The following is a 24,596-nucleotide window of genomic DNA, read 5'->3' on the forward strand; positions in this document are numbered from 1 at the left end:
TGGATTAAAGACTTAAACGTTAGACCTAAAACCATAAAAACCCTAGAAGAAAACCTAGGCATTACCATTCAGGACATAGGCATGGGCAAGGACTTCATGTCTAAAACACCAAAAGCAATGGCAACCAAAGCCAAAATTGACAAATGGGATGTAATTAAACTAAAGAGCTTCTGCACAGCAAAAGAAACTACCATCAGAGTGAACAGGCAACCTACAAAATGGGAGAAAATTTTCACAGCCTACTCATCTGACAAAGGGCTAATATCCAGAATCTACAATGAACTCAAACAAATTTACAAGAAAAAAACAACCCCATCAAAAAGTGGGCGAAGGACATGAACAGGCACTTCTCAAAAGAAGACATTTATGCAGCCAAAAAGCACATGAAAAAATGCTCACCATCACTGGCCATCAGATAAATGAAAATCAAAACCACAATGAGATACCATCTCACACCAGTTAGAATGGCGATCATTAAAAAGTCAGGAAACAACAAGTGCTGGAGAGGATGTGGAGAAATAGGAACACTTTTACACTGTTGGTGGGACTGTAAACTAGTTCAACCATTGTGGAAGTCAGTGTGGTGATTCCTCAGGGATCTAGAACTAGAAATACCATTTGACCCAGCCATCCCATTACGGGGTATATACCCGAAGGACTATAAATCATGCTGCTTTAAAGACACATGCACACGTATGTTTATTGCGGCATTATTCACAATAGCAAAGACTTGGAACCAACCCAAATGTCCCACAATGATAGACTGGATTAAGAAAATGTGGCACATATACACCATGGAATACTTTGCAGCCATAAAAATGATGAGTTCATGTCCTTTGTAGGGACATGGATGAAATTGGAAATCATCATTCTCAGTAAACTATCGCAAGAACAAAAAAACCAAACACCGCATATTCTCACTCATAGGTGGGAATTAAACAATGAGAACACATGGACACAGGAAGGGGAACATCATACTCTGGGGACTGTTGTGGGGTGGGGCGAGGGGGGAGGGATAGCATTGGGAGATATACCTAATGCTAGATGACGAGTTAGTGGGTGCAGCACACCAGCATGGCACATGTATACATATGTAACTAACCTGCACATTGTGCACATGTACCCTAAAACTTAAAGTATAATAATAATATATATAAAAAAAAAGATGGTAAAAAAAGAAGTGGACAAAGGACATGAACAGACACTTCTCAAAAGAAGACATTCATGTGGCCAACAAACCTATGAAAAAAAGCTCAACATAGCTAATCATTAGAGAAATGCAAATCAAAACTACAATGAAATACAATCTCACGCCAGTATTGGGTCCTAGGCTTAGTATCTGGGTGATGAAATAATCTGTACAACAAACCTTCATGACACAAGTTTATCTATATCACAAGCTTGCACATGTACCCTGAACTTAAAAGTTAAATAATAAAAAAAGATGTTACTGGCTGGGTATGGTGGCTCATGCCTGTAATCCAAGCACTTTGGGAGGCTGAGGCAGGTGGATCACAAGGTCAGGAGTTCGAGACCAGCCTGGCCAGCATGGTGAAACTCCGTCTCTACTAAAAATACAAAAAATTAGTTGGGCATGGTGGTGTGCGCCTGCAATCCCAGCTACCCTGGAGGCTGAGGCAGGAAAATCACTTGAATCCAGGAGGTGGAAGTTGCAGTGAGCCAAGATCGCTCCATTGCACTCCAGCCTGGGTGACAGAGTGAGACTCTGTTACCATGATGTGGCTTCAAAGGAAATGACTAAAACAAAATTTCAAAAAAATCTTTCTTCACATTGTAATAATATATTAATGTAAAAAATATCAAAATACAATCTGGACTTTTCCCATCAAGATTATAATAAATTATTAAACTTCTATTTAATGCAAAAAAGTTTGTTTATGGTATTTTGTGATCTACAGAAATTTAAAGCTTTTAAGAAGTCACATTTAACAGTCCTTTTCTAAATATAGTTCTTTGTTTCTGCATTTAGAAAGACCTTTCACATACATAAAAACTGATCTGAAAACTTTTGAGAAGTTTTCTAGTTCTTTTACAGTTTTATTTCTTTATTATTCTTAACTGTTCTACAAGATAATACTGTTTTGTCCATTTATTAAGAGTATATACTTATTGTGGAATATTAAGCAAAGATAAAAAACAAGATTCATAATTTTACTAACCAGAGATAAAACATTATGTCCTGGTGTGATTCATTCAGCAGCTTTCTTTTTTATGTCTCTCTATTATTCTCTCTCTATGTGTGTGTGTGTGTATATATATATATATATATACACACACACACATACATGTATATATACAAATATACATATCAATCACTATACTAATTTCAAACCTACTGTTTTACTGAAAATAAAATCTGAAAGTTTTTCTTGTCAATTATTTTTGCAAATATGACTTAAAATAAACAATGCACACTTTTCTTCCATCTGAATATACAATTTGGCTAACTTTATATTGTTGAACATGTAGGTTATTGGATCTTTAATAATTGGTTAAATGATAAGAACTTTTAATAACAGTAGAGACGAATATGCCAAAAATCAATTTGGAGTTCAATTAGAGTAGTATTTTATTTTTAAGTAAATTGGAGAAATAGTGTCCTTACAAAATTGAATCTCCCAGTATACAAAGTATATATGTTTATTCATATCTTTTAAAATATCCTTCAATAAGGATATGTAGTTTTCTTCACAGTTTCAACAAATTTCTTTACACTTATTTGTACCATATGTTTTGGTTGTTATTTTGAAAATATATTTTCTAACTGGCTATTGTGGATATTAGGAAAGGTATTGCATTTTAAAATTTATTTTGCAATGAGTCCTTAACTTTCCCTTTTATTTTTTATATCATCCATAAATATTATGTTTGATATTTCACAACATTTAGGTGATTAAGAGTTTTAAATTTATTATTGCATTGGCTAGAAATTCAGGACACATTTTTGAATTACAGTAGCGAAGGGAGCTGTCATTGCGCTTTCTCTACGTTAATGACAATGCCTCTTGGATTCTGTCATTAGATGGAATGTTTTGCTCCTGGATTGGGATTGGTTTCCATCTGCTAGCGAAATAGCCAAGTATTATTTTATTCCTACTTTACTGAGAGTTTTAATGAGGAACAGATGTTGAATTGTGTTAAATATCAGTTTGACATTTCTCAAGGTGACTGTGATGGTTAACATGAAGTGTCAACTTGATTGGATTGAAGGATGCAAAGTATTGTTCCTGGGTGTGTCTGTGAGGGTGTTGCTAAAGGAGATTAACACTTGAGTCAGTGGACTGGGAGAGGCAGACCCACCCTCAGTTTGGGTGGGCACCGTTTAATCAGCTGCCAGCACTGCTAGAATAGCTAGAATAAAGCAGGCAGAAGGTGGGAGAAACTGACTTGCTGCGTCTTCTGGCCTTTATCTATCTCCCGTGCTGGATGCTTTCTGCCCTCTAACATCAGACGCCAAGTTCTTCAGGCTTTGGACTCTTGGACTTACACCAGTTGTTTTCCAGGGGCTCTCAGGCCCTTGGCCACAGACTGAAGGCTGCACTGTCAGCTTCCCTACTTTTGAGGTTTTGGGACCCGGACTGGCTTCCTTGATCCTCAGCTTGCAGATAGCCTATTGTGGAGCTTCACTTTGCAATGGTAGGAGTAAATACTCCTTAATAAACTCCACTTCATATATACATCTATCCTATTACTTCTGTCCCTCTAGAGATCCTGACTAATACAGTGACTACAAAGCTTCTCTTTTTAATGTATGCTTGGGTATGCATACATAAATAGCATTATATACTAAATTAACTTTACCAGTTGGTGGCATATTGTTTGAATAAACTGCTAAAGTCAACTTACTTGTATTTCACGTTGATATCTTACACCACCATTAATAAGTTAGATCAATCTGAGGTTTTATTTTCTTGTGCTATATCTATCACTTTTAGTATTAAGCTTATAATGAAGACCCTGACTTCTCCTAGAATTCCCCAAATTATTTGATTATAAAATCTTTTTTTATTACTTGTTAATATTAAGTTAGAGGACAAATAACAGACTGGGAACAATATTACAACATACATATACCAAGGGACTCATAGCAAAAGTTTATAATGAGAAACTGTATAAAAAGAAAGAAAGGAAGGAAATAAAAAGAAGGAAAACTACCTTGTGAGAAAATGGGCATAGGATCTGAATAGGTAATGAACAGAAAAAGAAATCTAAAGATTTGAAAAGATGCCCATGTGAAAGGAAAATAAATCTCAGGACCCCAAACTCACTAAGCCAAAGGGAAAAGTCAAGCTGTGAACTGGGTCACGCAAACCTGCCTCTCATGTGGTTCCTAAATAAAATAGCTACAAAGATAAAAAAAAGCTACATACTTCCCTCATAATTTTCCCACAAGGAAATTCCTTGTGGGCCCCAAGATCTTTATCCTAAAACAGTTCTGTTGAATTTCACCCTGACAATGTAAATTGACAGCTTATCTTCACAGGGATGGGACAAAGGACAGAACTCAAAATCATCCTTCTGTTCACCTGAGACAAATACATGTCTGATTGCTTCCTCTGCCCTATGTTTATATTATCTTATGTAAAAATGCAGATTCACTGAGCAAGACGGACGCATAAGTGACTGTTCCCCTACCCTCCTCTCACGTGTGAATGGCTGAACAAAGACTCAAAAGGATGCAACCATTTGCCTCTTAACTTACCCACATGCTTTAAAAAATGTTTTTTCTCTTTCCTCAATACCTGCTCCTTTCCTTTTAAACACTGAGGTTCCCAGAGCCTCTTTGGAAAAAGCATGGACCACATTTTTCTCATGGCTCTGTGTTCTTTCCTGGGCATATCCTTAATCTTGGCAAATAAACCTCCTAAAATGATTGAGACTTGCCTTGATCATTTTCTTTGATCAACACCCAGTCTCATTAGAATGAAATCACTTAAAGTTAAAATAAAAGTGAGAATTTTAAAAGTCATTTCATTGAGTAAAACTGAAGTGACTAAAAATATCTAAGGTTGGCCAGGATGTGGGAGGAGCAGTGTTCAGAACTGTAAGAACAGCTATTTTGGATAGAAACTTGGCAGAATGTATTTTTAAAAAAGAGCATATTATTTTAAGAGGTTTCTATTGTTTCCGTAAGAAGTTACAACAAACTTCCTGACTCAAAACAACATGGATGTACTATCTTGCCATTCTGGAGGTCACAAGTCCTAAAATCAAGGGGTTGGGAGGGCTGATTCCTTCTGGAAGCTTTTGTGGAGAATCCGTTGCACACCCTTTTCAGCTTCCAGAGGTTGTCCGATTCCTTGGCTCGTGGCCCCATATCACACAATATTTTCTTCCCTCTCCCTCTGTCATCACGTCACTTCCTTCTCCCGACCTTTTTTCTCTCTCTTCTATGGACCCTTGTGATTACTTAGGGCCCACCTGGATAATCCCAGATAATCCCCCTGTCTCAAGATCCTTAACTTAATGATATCTGCAAAGTCACTTTTGTTATATGAGGCAACATTCACATGCTTCAGAGATTAGGATGTGGAACTCTTTGGGGGGAGAGGCATTATTTAGCCTACCATGTTGTTCTGTCAAGCAATTGTACTTCTTGTTTGCCCAGAGAAATTCTTACACACAAACAATAAAGATATATGTACAAGGAAAATTGTATTGGAAAAAGTAAACTAAATGCTCAAAAATAGATAAATAATTAAATAGAACGCAGTACCATTAGACAGAGTACTATGAAGCATTAAATAAATGAGGTTTCAATACATGTACTGGCATGAAATAAAGTAATCTTGTATCAAGAGGGAAAGCGAGATTCCACATGTGAGACCATACAGTGTATTTCTGTTTATGTCTGACTCATTTCACTTAGCATAATGTCTTCTAGGCTCATTAGTGTTGTTGCAAATGCAGGATGTCTTTCTTGTATAATGTCGACGGACATTTATGTTTTCTCCATATTTTGGCTTTTGGGAATGAGGCTGCAATGAATAAAGGAGTGCAGATATCTCTATGAGGTGTTGATTTCATTTCCCTTGGGTATATACCCAAAAGAGGGATTGCTGGGTCATATGCTGTTTCTATTTTTAATGTTTTGAGAAGCCTTTGTATACTGTTTTCCATAGCAGCTGTACCAATCTGCATCCTCACCAGCAGTGCACAAGCATTCCCATTTCTTCACACTTTGACCAACATATATTATTGCGTATGGGAAATTTGCTAAGAAAGCAGATTTTAGGTGCTCTCACTGTACATACATAAATATAACTATGTGAGGTGGTGAATATGTTAATTTGCTTGACTGTGGCAATCATTTTACTATGTATATGCATATCAAAAGCATCATACCTTAAATACATACAGTAAAACAGGAGGGAAAGTAATTTGGTAATTTCCATTTGTATTTAAGATTTGTTTTATATGTGCATTAATACAAATATAAATGTGTAGAAAAACTGCTGAAATAGACACACTCCAAATTATTATAGGAGGCATCACTAGGAGAGGTCAGGGGCTGAAGCGGAAAGTAAGGGTGACTTTTTGTTGACCCTATATATTCTATACTATTTGAGTTCTTTTCTTTTTTTTTTTTTTTTTGAGATGGAGTCTTGCTCTGTTGCCCAGTCTGGAGTGCAGTGGCGCGATCTCGGCTCACTGCAAGCTCCGCCTCCGGGGTTCACGCCATTCCTCTGCCTCAGCCTCCCGAGTAGCTGGGACTACAGGCGCCTGCCACCATGCCTGGCTAATTTTTTGTATTTTTAGTAGAGACGGGGTTTCACCGTGTCAGCCAGGATGGTCTCGATCTCCTGACCTCGTGATCCGCCCGCCTCGGCCTCCCAAAGTGCTGGGATTACAGGCGTGAGCCACCGTGCCCAGCCCTTGAGTTATTTTCAGCAACAAAAATGCTGTTACCTATTATTTGTATAAGAAGAAATAAGTTCACTGTAAAAAGATGCATGGGAAATAAATAGACCATTCCAAGTAAATTTGAGGGGGTGGGAGGGAGACCATGAAATTGCAAGATAAACCATTCCTAAATGAAGGCAGAAAAAGTTATACTGGATTTATTTTAGTTCAGCTATAAAAACAAAATAAAACTGCCAAAATGGAGACTTAAAGTGTGCAGAGACTTACTACCCACCTCTGATTTATAGGTATTCTTTATGTATTAGCTAAAGATTTATTGCTAAGTTTGAAAATAATGAGAAAACAGATAAATGGTCCTTAAATACCAGAGTCCTGTGAGTGCAGAAGGGTTTAAAGATAGTCGAGGAGTCCTTGGGCTCATGGAGCAATATTCGTCCTTACTACAGGTGGTGTACTATGCACCATTCTATTTCATAAAAACGCGCTGTTGCAACCCAGTAATGCATTGCCACCTGTAGATTGTGAACCGGTCTACAGTTAAACTTCCTGGTGACGGATGGACTGTTAATTGTCTTGTTCAACTCACCTTTAGAGCCTCCCCTGCCACATCACCTTCTAAGGCACCCACTTCTGTACCCACAGCTCAGATATACCACACCCTTCATTCATCTGGGTCTTCACAGAGGTTGTTCCTTCCTGGGATGTTCTTTCCTACCACCTTCTCCATCTAGTAAAATACTTATCTTTATACTATCTGCTTCATGGGGTTTCTCTTCCCTATTTCCTACCTGGCCAGGCAGTTCGCTATGCCTTCTTCTGTGATCTCAAGTCACTGAAATTTTTTAATTTTTATTTCTGCTAATGTAACACATGCACTTAGTTTACAAGCTGTAATACCACTACAAGGCTGGGAACAAAACACATGCCCATTTCATGCCAGTTCTGTCTCTCCGGAAGTCACCACTTTCAGTTTCTGCACCATTACTTCTAGATTATACTCCTTACTGATAAAGAACATGCTTATGCTGCTACTTTTTCATTTAAGACATTATCAAGTGACTTCCTACCGTAGAATGTGAATATTTAGTTACCGTTACTGACTTCCTTTCCCTCTCCCCATTATGGTTATATCAAACTTTTAGTTAAATTAACATTCAGTATGCACATGAATATGACTATAACTATTGCTCACTTTGGATTAATTTCTTTCTTGTATATCTTAATTTTTTTCTGAAATTAATGAATGCCTTTATTATTTGCTTCCTGATGAGGTGACTTTGGGCAAACACTTGAAAGAAGAGTGGGGAACCATGGAGATAGTTGGAAGATGAACCTTCTATGCAGAGGCAAGCACTAATTCAAAGGTCCTGGGGTGGGACTGTGCTTGGAGTGTTTGAGACCCAGCAGGAAGGTTGGCGTGGGTGGAGTAGAACGGCAAAAGGAAGAGTAGTAACTGATGCCGAAGAGGTGGCAAAGGCAAATAATGGAGTGCCTTTTAGGCCATGGTGACATCTTTGGGTTTTATTCTGAATGTGATGGGAAACCATGGAAGATTCTGAACACAGAGATGACATGGTCAAACACCCATTTTACAAAAAGATTACTCAGATTGCTGTAATGGACAAAGACAGTGTTGGATTATGGGTAGGAGCAGAGAGAGCAACTTAGGGGCTATTGCCATAGTCCAAGGCAGAGATGATGGTGGCTTGGACCTGAGTGATAGCAGTAGGGAGGATCCAAAGTATTTGATTTTTGGATATATTTTGAAAGTAGTTTGTTAATAGATTGGATGGGAGTGTAAAGTGACATAAAGAACCCGTTAATTCCTGTTTTCCCCTCTCTAATACCAGGGAAAAGAAACTGAGGAATCAAGGACTTCAGTGACTTGTACCAAGCTATACACTAGTTCGAGGACAGCATCTATCATATTACCTGGCACATAGTAGGTACTCATTAAAAATGAATTTTACTTCTGTTGTCTAGACTTCAAATCCAGTGTGATTTTCAGTATCCTATTCCATCACTTCTCAAGTTACATACCTATTATTTATTTCAATCTATCAATTAATCAAATTAACCAACAGTATTTATAAATGTTCATTTTGTTTGCAGTTTTGTGGAAACAGAAGTGATAATTCTGGTTATGACAACATCACCACCACCACTACCAACAACAACAAATATTTACTGTGTAGCTATCATCTGGTAGCTACTTTTCATACACTAATCCTTGTAACAACGTAATGGGAATGGTATTATTATTGCTTCCATTTCACAGATGAGAAAACGCAAGCTCAGAGAAGATAAAATTATTCCCAGAGCCACAAAGTTACTAAGTAGTGCAACCAGTATTTGAACGATAGTCATCTTAGGAAATATAAAACCTGTATCAAAAGAACTTATGAAAGACGTTTGTCTTCTTGGCAAGGAATGATCAGTGAACAAGACATGAAGGTGTGTAAATAAAGTGGTTCTATCTTTTGTATTCTGGAAATCAGAAACAGAAGGCATAGATCTGGAATGTAAGGTTGATTTTGCAATTTGGGTAAGATTTAGACGGAATGAATGGAGAGGGACCCTAAATGAGGAAGGGGGTGGGTACAGTCTAATTAAAGGCCTACAGGTGAGCAGAGTGTTGCTGTGAGGGGCCAGAGAGAAGCCTGTCTGGCTGTAGGAAAGCTTCAGGCTCAGAAACAGTGGTACAGCCGGGTCACACCTCTGATCCTGGCCTACCCAATGATATAACAAATTCCTAATGGAAAAATCTTGTGTTTTTCTTTGCAGTAGAGGCTCATTTAAGAACTTTACTGGCCTTGGACACCCTTACTTTTAGGGTTTCCTTATGCCACATCATAAAAAATACAAAAATGCACTCACATCTCACATTAAATATAATTTTATTATAACCATCTATAATAGGATTTTACAATGTGCCTAGTTGAGGCCCTGAGGCAATAGATGCTACATTCCAATGTGAGTATGAGGTGACTATGCAGAATTCAAGAAGGTTTCAGAAGATTAGCTTTTTTGACTTTTCAACCCTTTACTCTAATTGAGGATATAAGAAAGTCAGGAGGTTAGAGATTAAGAGGAAACTTCCATGAGGATTACTGGTGCATCCCACCCACTGTGCCTTCAAGGGAGGATGTGGCAGCTACCCCTTTTCACATGAAATATGGAAGGAGGGACTTCAAAAAGACTACTCAGTGAGCTTAATATGTTTCTCCTGCAGTTTGACGGGCACAGGGGACTGGGGTCTAACTTACATCCCAGAAATCTAGAGTGCATACAAATAGCGGGGTAGCTCCGAGGCATGTGGGCAGAGTATTCGGCATGGGGGGCCTCTTAGAGCTTGTTCAGGGAAAGGTGGTGTGGAAATCTCCAGTGGACCAGATGTGAGCCATTTGCATGGCTCAGCCGCCATAGGTTGTTTTAGAACTTGCCCAAGTGTTTCATTTGAAGGAAGAGAGGGAATTGCCAGACTCTCGGGAGAAGGCAGAGAAAGCAATCTGTAGGGATGAGGTCCCCAGTGACTGGCAGAGGATCTCCAAAAAACATATGTGAGCATCTCAACAGAAAAGGGGGCAGCTTTCTGTCCATCTCTGGTGCCAACTCATAATGACTTGAGTCTGACTGACCCTCTTTTCCTTCCACCTTTGCCTCTCAACTATGGTTATCCAAGTGGGAAAAAAAGTTAATTGTGAAAAATGAGAAAAGAAAAGAGTGGCTAAGCCTCGTGCCCTCCCCACCTTCCTTCCAGAGTAAATTTATGAGTTTAATTTAGTTGACATACAGTTATGTGGTTGCCACTTAATTACTTACCAATTTTGATTTTACAGATTAAAAAGTATATTTTGAGGCTAACATATTATTTTATTCTCTTATCTTAAACATTTAACATAAAAACCTTAAAGGGCTCGTGTGTCCCACAGAACCTAAAGGGCAAAATGGTCCTGGGTTACTGGAGCAGGAAGATCCCTGGGATTAGATTTTGAAGATGTAAATTCAAGTCTCTGCTCTAATATTTAAGTTTATGGGTCTGGCCTAGTCTGTCCTCCTCCCTGGGCCTTGGTTTTCTCATACATGAAGTAAGGAGTTTGGATCAGCTGACTTTTCATGTTCTGTCTGGTTCTAAGATTCCCATCTCCAGGATTTCATTGGTAGCTCATGGAACCGAAAAGATAGTCCTAAGAAATGTTTGCTTGCTTAATGAGCAAATCAGTGACAGCTGGAGCCCACCCTAAACCCTCCCAACATTGTCCTTGCATCTCTTGGGAATGCCAAGGTGGTCTCTGCGTCTACCAGCCCCTGAGGGATGAGCAGGTATGGCAGACAGTCCTCCTACCTTGTTCAGGGTGTTGAGAGCTGCCTGCGCTGCTGTGAGTGCTGGCTCAGCCTTTGCCAGGTCCTCCTCACAGTCCTTCTGCTTCTGTTTCACCTCTAGCATGATGAGGGCCACCTTCTGCTCCTCCTCATCTGCCATGGCTTTCTCTCTGCTCACTTTGTCAGTCTCCACACCCACGACCTGAATCAGTTTGTCTGCATCTTCATTTTTCTGCCTCAGCTCTACTTCCTGGGCAGCCAGCTTTGCTTTCAGATCATCCACCTGCATTGGAGAAGCACGGGACTTATCAGGAGTTGTGACTGGAGGGACTGTGGGCACTGGACTAGTCACTGGCCTGTTGGGCATGACCTGAGGACCCAACTCTGTGGAGCAGAATAGATGACAGCTCCTGATACAAAGGTACAAAGCTGTGCTCTCAGATGGGACCAGGCTCCCTGACCTGGGTTTCTTTCCCAGGAACTCTGGATGTCCTCTCTCCACCATAGTAAATGTGCTGGAATATTCTAAATTACATGTGCCCTGACCTTTCTTTTTTATTTCTTCTTCTTCTTTTTTTTTTTTTTTTTTTGAGACGGAGTCTCACTCTGTCACCCAGGCTGGAATGCAGTGGCGTGATCTCGGCTCACTGCAACCTCCGCCTCCTGGGTTCAAGAGATTCTCCTGTCTCAGCCTCTCAAGTAGCTGGAACTACAGACATGTGCCACCAAGCCCAGCTAATGTTTGTATTTTTAGTAGAGATGTGGTTTCACCATGTTGGTCAGGCTGGTCTTGAACTCCTGATCTCAGGTGGTCTGTCAGCCTCAGCCTCCCAAAGTGTTGAAATTACAGGCATGAGCCACCACACCTGGCCCTGACCTTTCTCCCTGATGCCAAAACAGCTTAGGCTGCTTCTCACTGACATTGGTAGCTATTGCTTATAAAGCTTCATGTACTTAACATAATACTTTTCATATAGTAGGCCCTTAATAAAGATCAGTCATAATTTAATTAAAAGTGGCCAGTGTGGAGTGTGCCAAAGATTTAACAAGATACAAAAAGGGAATGTCTACTGTGAATCCTGAAAGACTGAATGTCCAAGTGGACAATGATAGAACATATATAAAAACTGACCTCTGATCCATAATCTGAAGCAACCTGCTTAGGAACCAACCCCTTTTCTACAATAACCAGCCCAGGAAGCCAGCTTGCTAAGTCAGACTTGTAGGAAGTCGGACTTCTATCTCTAGTAATATTCCAGGAAGACAAACAAAAACCCCTACAGCAAGTGGCTCCAAATGGCCAGGACTTGATTAACAATAAACAATTTCCTTAATTTTTATCCCTGCTTCCAACTGTGGACCAACCAGAGAAAGCCAAACATGCTCCCCTAACCAATCACATAGAACATCAGACTTCCAGTGAGCCCGCCTACCGCAGGGCACACTGGAAGCCTTCCCTCTTTTTACTATAAAGTTTTTTCACTTTTCTGCCTGCCTTTGAGTGGCTAAGCACAAGTGATGGTGGCTGACTTTCTTGCTAGAGCAAGCTCTGAATAAATAGCCTTTGATTGTTCTCATGTGATTGGTCTCCATTTATTTACACAGTCCTTACTAGAAATAGATGGCCAGATTAAAGTTGAACAGTAAGAATCCCAGTGGCCCAGGCCAGCTGAATTTCCCATCCAGCCCAGCCTCTGAAGTTACACGACACCTGGAGGCAGTAATAAAGTGATGGGAATATCAGCACCTGAGAAAACTTCCATTCTGCTCATGAGCTGGGAGAGAAGGATGGTTTTCTATCTACTTTCAGATCAGCAGAGTGATGTGATCCCTGGAACAGCAGCATCAGCATCACCTAGAAACTTGTTAGAAATGCAAACTCTCAAGTCCTAATCCAGATGTACTGAATCAGAAATTCTGGGGGTGGCAATCTGTTTTAACGGTGACTCTGATGCCCGTCTAAGTTTGAGAGTCACTGGCCTAGTGTAATGGCCTTTTCAGATGCAAACGAAAGACACGGACCTATTTATTTCTAGAAAGTAAAGAAGCTATTTGTATTTGCAATATGGCCCATAAACTTTACATTCCAGAATGGCCTCTTGCCTCTCATTTTTCTGCAGTCTATTTCACGCAACAACCAAAGGTTACTTCAGAGCTCCTGGAACACGTCAGATTCCAGTGCTTTATGATGCAAAATGCAGAAGGGGAAAAATAAAACTGAGGCTTAGACGCTGTTGATAATTCCCTTTTCATGGCAGATCAAAAGAAAAGGAAAGGGAAAAAAGAGAATGCTCTTTAATTTTGTGTATTCATTGAAACGGGAGACTTTGTGTTAACCTCAAACGGAGGCCTGCTCCCTAGAACTTGTCTTATATTCACAAGTTGGAAGGTTAATCCATTTCCATCTCCTGTTGTTCAGCTGCAGAGAGATATTTCTACAGGGACAAAGATGCAATTGTAAATCAAAATGATTGAGCGGCATAATCACTCCAGTCAGCAAACACACCAGTAACTTTTTGTTCCTTTTTAAATCTTGGGAGATTTGAGAAAATTGAAGTGGCTTTTTTTTTGGTTGTTGTTTTGTTTTGTTGATTGCAGATATGGCTTATGACCTCAGGCCCAAGGTAAATAACCACCAGCACTGTGAATAGGAGCTTCACAGCTCTTAAACCATGACATGGAGTGACAGGAGGGTCCCATCAGTCAGAATTAGGGCTCCCCCAACCAAGCTTCACAAGGGGCATAACTCAGGTCCATTTTATGGCTTTTCTGCAATAGAATGGGAAGTTGAAATGGTTACTTTACATCTTTCTCTTCTCCCTTATTTAAAACATCCCAGCTACACTTTGGAGGTCTCCTTATTTAGACACACCCACACTTGGATGGGAAGGTTGAGAGGGAGCATGCCATAAACACAGAAGAGACCCTTTTCCTCAGCCCTGCTGGTCCCCTGAATCGGGACCATGGTAGTAAATGGTGCTGACTGAGTGGGGTGACAATACAGTGGTGGTGGGTGATGGGGATCATGGCGGTAAATGGTGCTGACTGAGTGGGATGACAATGCAGTGGTGGTGGGTGACCCTCCCTTCTTCAAGAACCAGGCACATGATGCTAAAGAGAGCAGTCGTGATGTTTCTGCAGTGCTCCAGTCAGCTTGGGCATAAAACTGAGAAGGAACTAGAAAAAATGAAAAGGAGTGTTTTCCCCGCATTGCCTGTGGGGGAGAACTTTCTTTCTTCAGGCAGCTCTAGGATTTGGGGAAAGATGGGATATCATCACTGGTTGCCAAAGAAGGAGAAGAAGCCCAGGGCAACCAGCAGCAATAAATACTACACTGAGGGCTGGAGACTGTTATAGTTTGGATATTTGACCCTCCAAACCTCATGTTGAAAATTGATCCCCTATGTTGGAGGTGGGGACAAGTGGAAGATATTTGTGTCATGGGGGCGGGTCCATCATGAAGAGATAAATGCCCTTCCTGTGGGGGTGGGTGAGTGAGTTCTCACTTTATTAGTTCCCTTGAGAGCTGGTTATTTTTTAGAAGCCTGGCATCTCCCTCCCCTCTCTCTTTTGCCTCCTCTCTTGCCATGTGATATCTGCACACATCAGCTCCACTTTCCCTTCCACCATGAAAAGAAGCAGCTTGAGGCCTTCATCAGATGCAGACATTGGTGCCATGCTTTGTGTATGCCTGCAGAACTGTGAGCCAAATAAACCTCTTTTCTTTATAAATTGCCCAGCCTTAGGTATTCCTTCATAGCAACATAAACTGGACTAAAACAGAAGCTTAGAGATATTTTCCTGCTTACGCTGTGTCCATATAGTCATCCAACTCTTTCTGATATGAATTTGAATTTCAAGGAAGCTTTCCTTTTAGATACAGATGTGTCCTACCTATGCCTGTAATGTCTGCCTGCCTAATAAATGTTCACCTTTATTCTGGTAACTTAGTTTAAGTTTCCTTTGGAGAACTCTCCCTTCCAAATCCTTATAGTTTCAGTGGGGCTTATTCCAGCTGTCATTTGATCCTGCCTTGGCCAACGAGAGTATCCAAGTCACAGAGATTCTTCAGCTGTGGGAAAACCAAGATGTACAGAATATCATGCAAGTCTCTAGCTCCAGCCCTGTTCAAATTAAGCCCTATCTTTGACTTTTCAGTTATACGAACGAATTCATTTATTTTATTTTGTTGTTTTTCCTAAACCAACTTCAGTTCGATTTTCATTGGTTGCCATCAAAAACGTCTTGATAACGACATCATGTAATCTCAAGATTTTCTCTTTCCTCTCTCTATTTTCCCTCCTGTCCCTTCCCATCTTCCCTTCCTTTCATTTTTAGTTTTTTCTCACTAAATGAATTTGAGTTAGAATTTTTCAGTTACAACCAAAAGAATCCTAGTACATCATCACGAATTATGAAACTGTCAACTTCAGGTAAGTTTGATTACCTGAGACTATTTGAAAACCCCAAGATAAACTGAATTTAAGTTTCCAGATTGACAGATGTGTGGATTAAGTCCTATATGCAGGCAGTTGGCAATGGCCTTGAGGTCTTTTATAAACATTTCTTCAATCCAACAACCCTCTCTTCCTCATGACTACACCTGAGTTAAATGTAGGTGCTGGGAGGACAGTGGCATGTGAGCAGTGCCAACGAGGGACAAGTGAAACCTAACTCAGGAAAGGGGGACCTGGCAATGCCAAGAGAAAGGAAGCAATGACACCAGCTGTGAGACTTCAGCTGACATTGATGCAGAAACAGAAGATGCCACCTAAAGATCCGGTAGGACCAGCACTGGCCACCAGAGCCAGTGAGAACTGGAGGAGTTCACCAGGATGTTTTGTCAGCTGCCTTTGGAAACCCAAGTCCACCACAGAGAAGAGGAGGAAAAGTCCCTCCAGAGGGAAACAGGCCTGTGGGAGACTTTTAACTCTGAACTGACTACCGTCCAAAGACTAAGTTTTTAACTTGATGTGACTATGTCACAATGCAATGCAAGATTAATATTAAGAGCTTTCTACTCTTAAATGAATAAGATGGATCCAGAGCCATGTTGAATTCAGCTATAGAAAAATAAAGTTACATTTATGATCAGCTCTAAGAATGAAATTATAAGTCTAAAGTTTATGAACTTTGACCAGGTGTGGTGGCTCACGCCTGTAATCCCAGCATTTTGGAAGGCCCAGGTGGGAGGATCACCTGAGGCCAAGAGTTTGAGACCAGCCTGGCCGGCATGGCGAGACCCCCATCTCTACTAAAAATACAAAAATTAGCTGGGCATGGTGGCACGCGCCTGTAGTTCCAGCTACTTCAGAGGCTGAGGCATGAGAATCGTTTGAACCTGGGAGGCAGAGGTTGCAGTGAGCCAAGATCAGGCCACTGCACTCCAGCCTGGGTGACAGAGTGAGACTCAGTCTCAAAAATAAATAAATAAATAAGCAAATAAGTAAGTAAATAAATAAGTTTGTGAACTTTACAATATAATTGTTAATTTTCGTCATTACTACAATTATCATTCCTACTTCTAACACAATTATCATTGCTAAATAGATTTGTCTTTTATCTGAGCTAAGGCTATAACGTTCATTTAGCCTCCTCCTGCCAGATTACTAGCATCAAAACCTCTCATAATCAAGCGGTAGGATACCAATACAAAATAACTCAAGTCCTTAGCCTTATATCACTATTTTGATGGTATACTTCAGTCTTTTTATACTGAACAACTGCAGATTAAGAGTTTATTACAGAGTTAAGAACCATAGATACCATTTTTACTAGAAGAATCATTATTATAACCATTGCCAAGTGTTTATGGAATGAATACCATGGGCACAGTATTGCCGAGAATTATCCTCCACCCCCACCGAGCTCGCAGGTGATGTTGGGATTGTTCAGTGTTAATTTGCCTCTCCACCCTTCATCTATTCACCTATCCATTTATTCACCCATTTGTAGAGTGCTTGCCATGTGTCAGTTCCTGATGCTAAAAGAAAAATGAATCCTGGTCCCTGCCCTTGAAGGATTAATAGCAGTATAGCTTGATATATTCAGGAGTGGAGACATAATTCAAGGATGGAACCAGAGAGAAGGGAATGCATAACTGCTCAGAGTTTAGAAAGGGCTTCTGGAGCAGTGGGGAACAAATTGTTCAGGTCTTGGAAGTGACGACAAGGTGGGGGTACATGTAAAGATACAGAGATGTGAACCAGTTGTAGAGTTTTGGGAGCGCTGCAAGAGTACTGTTGGACTCTAGGGTACAGTGTGGTAGAACCGAGGAAGAAAAGGATGCAGAAATATGCAAGGGTAGTGCTGGTCTAGTGTGCTACCAGCATACAGTCTGGGAAACAGAATGTTATTCATTCAGTAATTTATTCATTCAACAAATATTTAATGAGTGCCCACTCTGTTCGGGCATTATTATTTTTTTTTTTTTTGAGACGGAGTTTCACTCTTGTTGCCCAGGCTGGAGTGCAATGGCGCGATCTGGGCTCACTGCAACCTCCACCTCCCAGGTTCGAGCAATTCTCCTGCTTAAGCCTCCCGAGTAGCTGGGATTACAGGCGCATGCCACCATGCCTGGCTATTTTTTATATTTTTGTGGAGACAAGGTTTCACCATGTTGGCCAGGTTGGTCTTGAACTCCTGACCTCAGATGATCCACCCGCCTCGGACTCCCAAAGTGCTGGGATTACAGGTGTGAGCCACCGCACCCAGCCTCTGATTTATGTTCTAAATTGACCACTCTGGCTGCTCAGCTGAGAATAGACTACAGAGGGGCAAGAGTAGAAGCAAATAAACTAGTTAGAAGGGTCTTGTGGCTATGAAGGTAAAAGATATCCGTGACTCAGCAGTAGCGCTTTGAAAGGAGTGAGATGTGGTGGGATTCTGGGTGTATTTTGAAGTCACAGCCAATAGTGATCTTCTCATGGTTTGGGTGTAGGTGTGAGAGTAAGAGGAGAGTAAAAAGAACCAAGGATGTGGATCACCTGAGGTCAGGAGTTTGAGACCAGCCTGACCAATATGATGAAACCCCATCTCTACTAAAAATACAAAAATTAGCCGGGTGTGGTAGCGCATGCCTGTAATCCCAGCTACTTGGGAGGCTGAGGCAGGAGAATCGCTTGAGCCTGGGAGGCGGAGGTTGCGGTGAGCCGAGATTGTGCCATTGCACACCAGCCTGGGTGAGAGAGTGAAGCTCCATCTCAAGGAAAAAAAAAAAGAACCAAGGATGATCCCAAGGACTTTGGCCTGTGTGGGTAATATAGTTTGAATATACATCCCTGAGAAATTTCATGTCAAATTGTCAAATGTTGGAGGTGGGGCCTGGCGGGAGGTGACTGAAACATAGAGGTATATGTCTCATGAATGGTTTAGCACCATCCCCTTGGTACTGCACTTGTGAGAGTTAGTGAGTTCTTGTGAGACTTGGTCATTTAAAGGTGTGTGGCACCTCCTCCCCAACTCTTGGTCTTACTCTCATTCTCACCATGTGAGATACTTGGTCCTCCTTCGCCTTCCCCTATCAGTAAAAGCTCCCTGAGGCTTTCCCAGAAGCCATGCAGATGCCAGTGCAATGCTTCCTGTACAGCCAGCAGAACTGTGACCCATTAAACCTCTTTTCTTTATAAATTACCCAGCCTCGGGTATTTTATAGCAATGCAAGAATGGCCTCACATAGTGGGTGATGCAAGAGGTAGTGGATGATGCTGGATTGAGAGTTCAGTTTGTTGAAATCATCCAGGTAAGAAGTGTCTAAATCAAGATGTTGAAAGTAGGGACTCGGCTGGGCATGGTGGCTCAGCCTGTAATCCCAACACTTTGGGAGGCCAAGACGGGTGGATCACTTGAGGTTAAGAGATTGAGACAATCCTGGCCAACAGGGTGAAACCCCATCTCTACTAAAAATACAAAAATTAGCTGGGCATGGTGGCGGGTGCCTGTAGTCCCAGCTACTCAGGAAGGAGGCTGAGGCAGGAGAATCACTTGAACCCGGGAGGTGGAGGTTGCAGTGAGCCAAGATTGCACCACTGTACTCCAGCCTGGGCGACACAGCCAGACTCTGTCTCAAAAAAAAAAAAAAAAAAAAAGAAAGAAAGTAGGGACTCAACAAGAGGACAGAATTGAGAGATATTTAGAAAACATTCAGAACTGGCCGGGCGCAGTGGCTCACACTTGTAATCCCAGCACTTTGGGACGTCGAGGCGGGCGGATCATGAGGTCAGGAGATCAAGACCATCCTGGCTAACATGGTGAAACCCTGTCTCCACTAAACATACAAAAAAAAAAATTAGCTGGGCATGGTGGCAGGCACCTGTAGTCCCAGCTACTTGGGAGTGAGGCAGGAGAATGGTGTGAACCTGGGAGGCAGAGGTTGCAGTGAGCGGAGATCGCGCCACTGCACTCCAGCCTGTGGGACAGAGCAAGACTCCGCCTCAAAAAAAAAAAAAAAAAAAAAAAAACCAAGAAAAAGAAAAAGAAAACATACAGAACTTAGTAATTTTTAAATGTGGGAACTGAGGAAAGGGAAGAGTCTAAAATTACCCACCCAGCTTCCGGCCTAGGGAATTGGATAGCAGAAGCATCATTCATTGAAGTAGAGAATATAACCTAAGAAGGTCATTGGTGATGGTCTCCGATACTGAATCTGATGCCAATGAGGCAGGCAGTTAGCAGGGAATCGGCTTGATTACTTGCAGGTGACTAAAAGCAATGCAAACGAGGCCAAACAGGTTAGCACAAGGACCCACCCCCTAGTAGGAAGCAACTGTTACAACAGGCTTAACAATAAAGACAGATTGCACACATCCTTCTTTAGGCACAGATAAGAATGTAACAAAGAAGAAACCAGCTGAAACTGGTTAAATCCAAGATGGCCAAAAACCTGACCAGCTGTCAATCCTTGGCTTCATTATGTCCTATTACCATAAAATTTCCATGGGGAACCCTCCCACTCCCATCATGCACCTGACACCATGATAGTTCCAGATTAACCATATTTAGTCAAGAAAATCCTGATTCTGGGAATTGCCTACCTATTTCCTAGAAAACCTCTTCCCTCATTATAGAATATTTTGTGCTTTCATTATGCTTTTCCATATAGTATGTGAGCTCTGACCACAATGGGCGTGGCTTGTTCTTTTTAGCATGCCTGCATTCCTCTCTTGAGTGTGTGCATAAATCTTCCGTACTATCACTTTGGTCTTGCTTTCAAATTCTTTTGTGTGGCAAAGACAAGAACCTGTGCTGGCTCCTGGCAAGATCAGGACTTGGGAGGATTCTCCACTATGTGCAGCTAGAGCTGCAGTCACCTAATGGTATAGCCAGGCATCTCCTTGTTAAATAGAGATCACCTACAACAGTAACACAGAAACCGTGCTTTCTTCAGTCTCTGCTCAAAGACCCGCTCTGTATAAAATAGAATACTGGGTTCTGCTCCATGAGAGGATCAAAGTATTTTTCCTATCCCTTACTTCCTGGCAACCATTCTTCAAACAGATGGGCCAGCAATTCCCAGAGGATAAATAGATAGGAGGGAGAACAGGGCTGGTGGAAAATGTTGTGAGGGCATGGTAGGCGGTGAGGAGAGGAAGCACAATGGGGAAGTGGAAGATGTTTTTAAAAATCTGGTAGTACTGCATTCTGAGATTGTATTCTATGCTGTTTGCTACAGATTCAGAGATTGAAACAAACTGAAGGTGATCAGGAGAAAAGATGTTACCTTTCTATAGCAAAGATAAACTCCTAGGACCTAGACTGGGATCTGTGTATCTTACGATGCCCTGAACTGGAATCCTAAGAAGAGGTTTTCGTCATCATACAAAGGGAAAGACAGGGGTATCACAGATAATTTGCACATGCCATTTGTTGGCAAACGTTGAGTTTGAAGTGATCTCATGTTGCCTGAAGGTAAATAAAGAAAAAAAAAAAGGTCTATATAAAACCACAGAGCAAAGAATGGAATAGCATGGAAAAAGAAGAAGGAGGGGGAGGAGGAGGAGGAAGAGGAGAAGGAGGAGGAGAAGGAGAAGACAGTACTGAAAACGATCCATTACCAGACCTAGAAAAAACATGGAGGAACCTGTTTGGAATTATCAGTAGGACAGTTTCTGTGAAACTGTAGCAGAAAAACAGGCCAAAATAAAATAATAATAGGATGCATCGAAAAAAGAAAAGGATAAAATGTGAAAGAGTTGTTAGGAAATTAAAAATTCAATGGCATAATTAAAGTCTTTATTGCAAACCTAAGAAGAAGAAGCAATATTACACACTATTAAATTAGTATTGGTGAGGGTAAACTTGAAAAGCTCTCCTACAATGTAGAGAAAAAAGCCAACGGGATGAAAGCAACACATGAGAACATAATAGATACGGGGCACGGGGACCCCATCCAACTGACTATTGCTCCCAGAGGAGAGACCAGATCTGACGAGTGAAATCATATCACAGAAGGACCACTTCCTGAGCAGAAGAAAATCTATGTGTATACATTGCGAGGGCTCACTGCATCCCACTAAATGAACTTAAATCCTTTAGGTACATTTAATACTTCTGAATCAAGAAATTGAAGAGGGGCAAAAGGACAAGTCAAAAGGAGAAAGTTCAATAGAACAATTCCAAAGGCAAAATGAAAGGCTCAGATAACTACAGGAACACATGATGTCCAAGAATTAGGTGGATCACAATTTTAGTTTAATTGTGCAAATTCATGAAATTTCACCACCTTAATGAGAGGCTGGCTCCGCTGCTGGAGAAGAGAAAATAGAAAGGGGTCATCAAAGAGGCAGTATTTGATGGGCGTGAGCAGAGGCGAAGCAGCTGCAAGAGTTGGCCCCAACTCCCAAGGGAAGATGAGCAAATTGACTGAAATAAACCTGTTCCATTTGGAGAAGTAAACAGAAAAACATAACAAGGACAGGATGACAGGGGATTTCTTTCTTTCTTTTTTTCTTTCTTTTTTTTTTTTTGAGATGGAGTCTCACTCTATCACCCAGGCTGGAGGGCAGTGGCGCAATCTCGGCTCACTGCAATCTCCGCCACCTGGGTTCAAGTGATTTTCCTGCCTCAGCCTCCTGAGTGGCTGGGACTACAGGCACCCGCCACCATGCCCAGCTAATTTTTGTATTTTTAGTAGAGATGGGGTTTCACCATGTTGGCCAGGATGGTCTCGATCTCCTGGCCTCGTGATCCACCAGCCTTGGCCTCCCACAGTGCTGGGATTACAGGCGTGAGCCACCGTGCCCGGCCGACAGGGGCCTTCTTTCCATGGCCAACTACTCAGATAGAGATAGATGACTACTTAGAGATGCATGAAATGAGAGGGCTTTTTGAAAAATTGAGGTTCCAATGGCTCTTTGACAAATAACAGAGTAAGACAAAACAAACAAAAATATTATAACCCTGCAGCCATTCCCCATTTCCTTTCACCATTCATTTCTTTTGGTTTTGAGGATGGAAGGGAAGTGAATTGGAGAGGAAAACGAAGAAATTGCAAAGAGGAAGAGGGAAGAGGTGCTTCAGGGGATTCCAGCATCAATGAGAGCGGATGGATCAGACCTGAGCGGGGCATACGCACTTCTGCTGGGGAACTCAGCCTGAACTTTTGGTACTGTTTCTGATGGTGAGGATACTGTTACTACGGACAAGGATAAACTTGAAAAGCTCTCCTACAATGTAGAGAAAAAAGCCAAAGGGATGAAAGCAACACATGAGAACATAATAGATACTGATGACATGGGAGTCTCTGGAAAACCATACATATTTTTCAGATCTTGATTGTGATCCCTCCAGTTCACTGGAAAGGGCTGCTTCAGCTCCCTCCAAGTCCCCTGCAGGTGGAAGGAGCGGGACATTGCTCACCTGGGCAGAGGTGCTATGCAGCTTCAGCAGCCCGTTCTCTAACCGCTCTGTCTTGCACTTGAGCTCTTTTCTGTGCCTGTGCAACAAGCTCTGGTAGAGTCTGATGAACTCCAGAAAGGACTTGGGAGTTGTATAGTTGTAGCGCTGTTCATTGCTCAGATAAGACTGGGATGTTTGGTTGACACTTGTGTGGACAAAGGCCATGAATTTGCTAATCGACTGCTTTACTGTGGGCTAAAACCAAAGAGCAACAAATGAAAAGATTATCTTGTGTTGAAGATTGGAGGCAACTGCTCACCCCTCACCCCAGCCATTCCTCCACCATGTGGAAACTCATGCTTCCAGCTTGATCTTTAACCCTAACATCCTGGACAGGGAATTCATTGTACCCTCATCTGGGAAGGACTTTTAGGAGTGTCTCCTTTTCTCTCTCACCTCAATGCCCTCTGTGTTCTGCAAGAAGCGGAGGCTGACAGACTCCAGTGCTTGCTGAGGCCACTCGTGGAACCAGTGGATGGCTGTGCAGTTCACAATGGCTGGGAACTTCCTGCTGCGGACTCTTAGCTTGTTCCCCACAGGGGAGAAACAGAGAGTCACCTGAGAAGTCAGAAGGGTGGGGAGAACCAGGAAGGCATCAGAGAAATAGTCACGGAGACGCAGATATGGCCTTGCGTTCTCTAGCTCCCAGAAGATTGGGAAGCACATCCAACAGAGACAATATCTGTAAATGCTAGCCAGCCTCACCAGCCAAGAGATCAAAAATGCTGGGACTGCGTGATCCACAAGGGATGCTGCTGCCCTTAAAGCAGATGAGAAGGGTGTCCTGGCAACTGTGCTCAGGCTGAGAAGGGTGCCGCACACTCACCACCTACTCTAGACAATCAATAAGGACAGTTGTGCCCGAAATATCAGTGGAAGCTCCCATGAATCATCTCGGGTCTCTGCCTGCCCCTGTCAGTAAATGCTCTTTACCTTCAGCTGTCGCCGGATCCGATCTATAAAGAACTTCCAACAGTTCTCTCTGTTGTCAACCAGACCCTGGCTCTTGACTTCATTCCTCACATTGCTTATGATGTTTTCAACTTCATCATCAGAGTAGAGATCTGGGATCTCCCCTGGGAAAAAATGGAGCACAGATAGGCAGCCTTGGCATCTCGTTAAAGGATGCAATCAGACATGGGAAGTTATCCTACCTTAGGACACAGGTCAGTGGTTTTTAGGCCATGTACCAACTCTCTTGCTGGTGAAGCTGGACAGACACCATGTCTACTCCAAACCCAGGGCAGAAGAACGAGTATGTTAATGATTGGAACAGAGTGTAGGGTACCCTCTTGTCCTGGGGTAGACAGTTGGTAACACAAGAGCCTTCAACAGTCTTTTTTTCTTTTGCTCAAAGCATTTGTTTCCTATCTACTGTATTTTTTGCCGTTTTTGTATTGTGCCCTCCAGGAGTTTAATATTTAGCAGGAAACATGGCTAATAGGATCCAAAATAGCTATAAGACCCCCGGCAAAAAGGGCCATAACAAACAT

At 41.7% G+C, this 24,596-nt stretch overlaps 1 protein-coding gene across 1 annotated transcript in view; it reads right to left on the bottom strand.

Moving 5' to 3' along the window:
- The window catches only part of DNAH9 (dynein axonemal heavy chain 9), a 380,960-nt gene that overhangs the window by 132,433 nt on the left and 223,931 nt on the right, over window positions 1-24,596 (bottom strand). Inside the window, exons 46-49 of the mRNA XM_003818106.6 lie at window positions 24,037-24,179; window positions 23,500-23,661; window positions 23,065-23,298; window positions 11,231-11,491 (exon numbers count right to left, since the gene is read on the bottom strand). Coding sequence (XP_003818154.4) covers window positions 11,231-11,491; window positions 23,065-23,298; window positions 23,500-23,661; window positions 24,037-24,179 — 800 coding nt within the window. The remainder of the gene's footprint in view (window positions 1-11,230; window positions 11,492-23,064; window positions 23,299-23,499; window positions 23,662-24,036; window positions 24,180-24,596) is intronic.

The sequence above is a fragment of the Pan paniscus genome, chromosome 19 (assembly GCF_029289425.2).
Source record: "Pan paniscus chromosome 19, NHGRI_mPanPan1-v2.0_pri, whole genome shotgun sequence".
Taxonomy (NCBI): domain Eukaryota; kingdom Metazoa; phylum Chordata; class Mammalia; order Primates; family Hominidae; genus Pan; species Pan paniscus.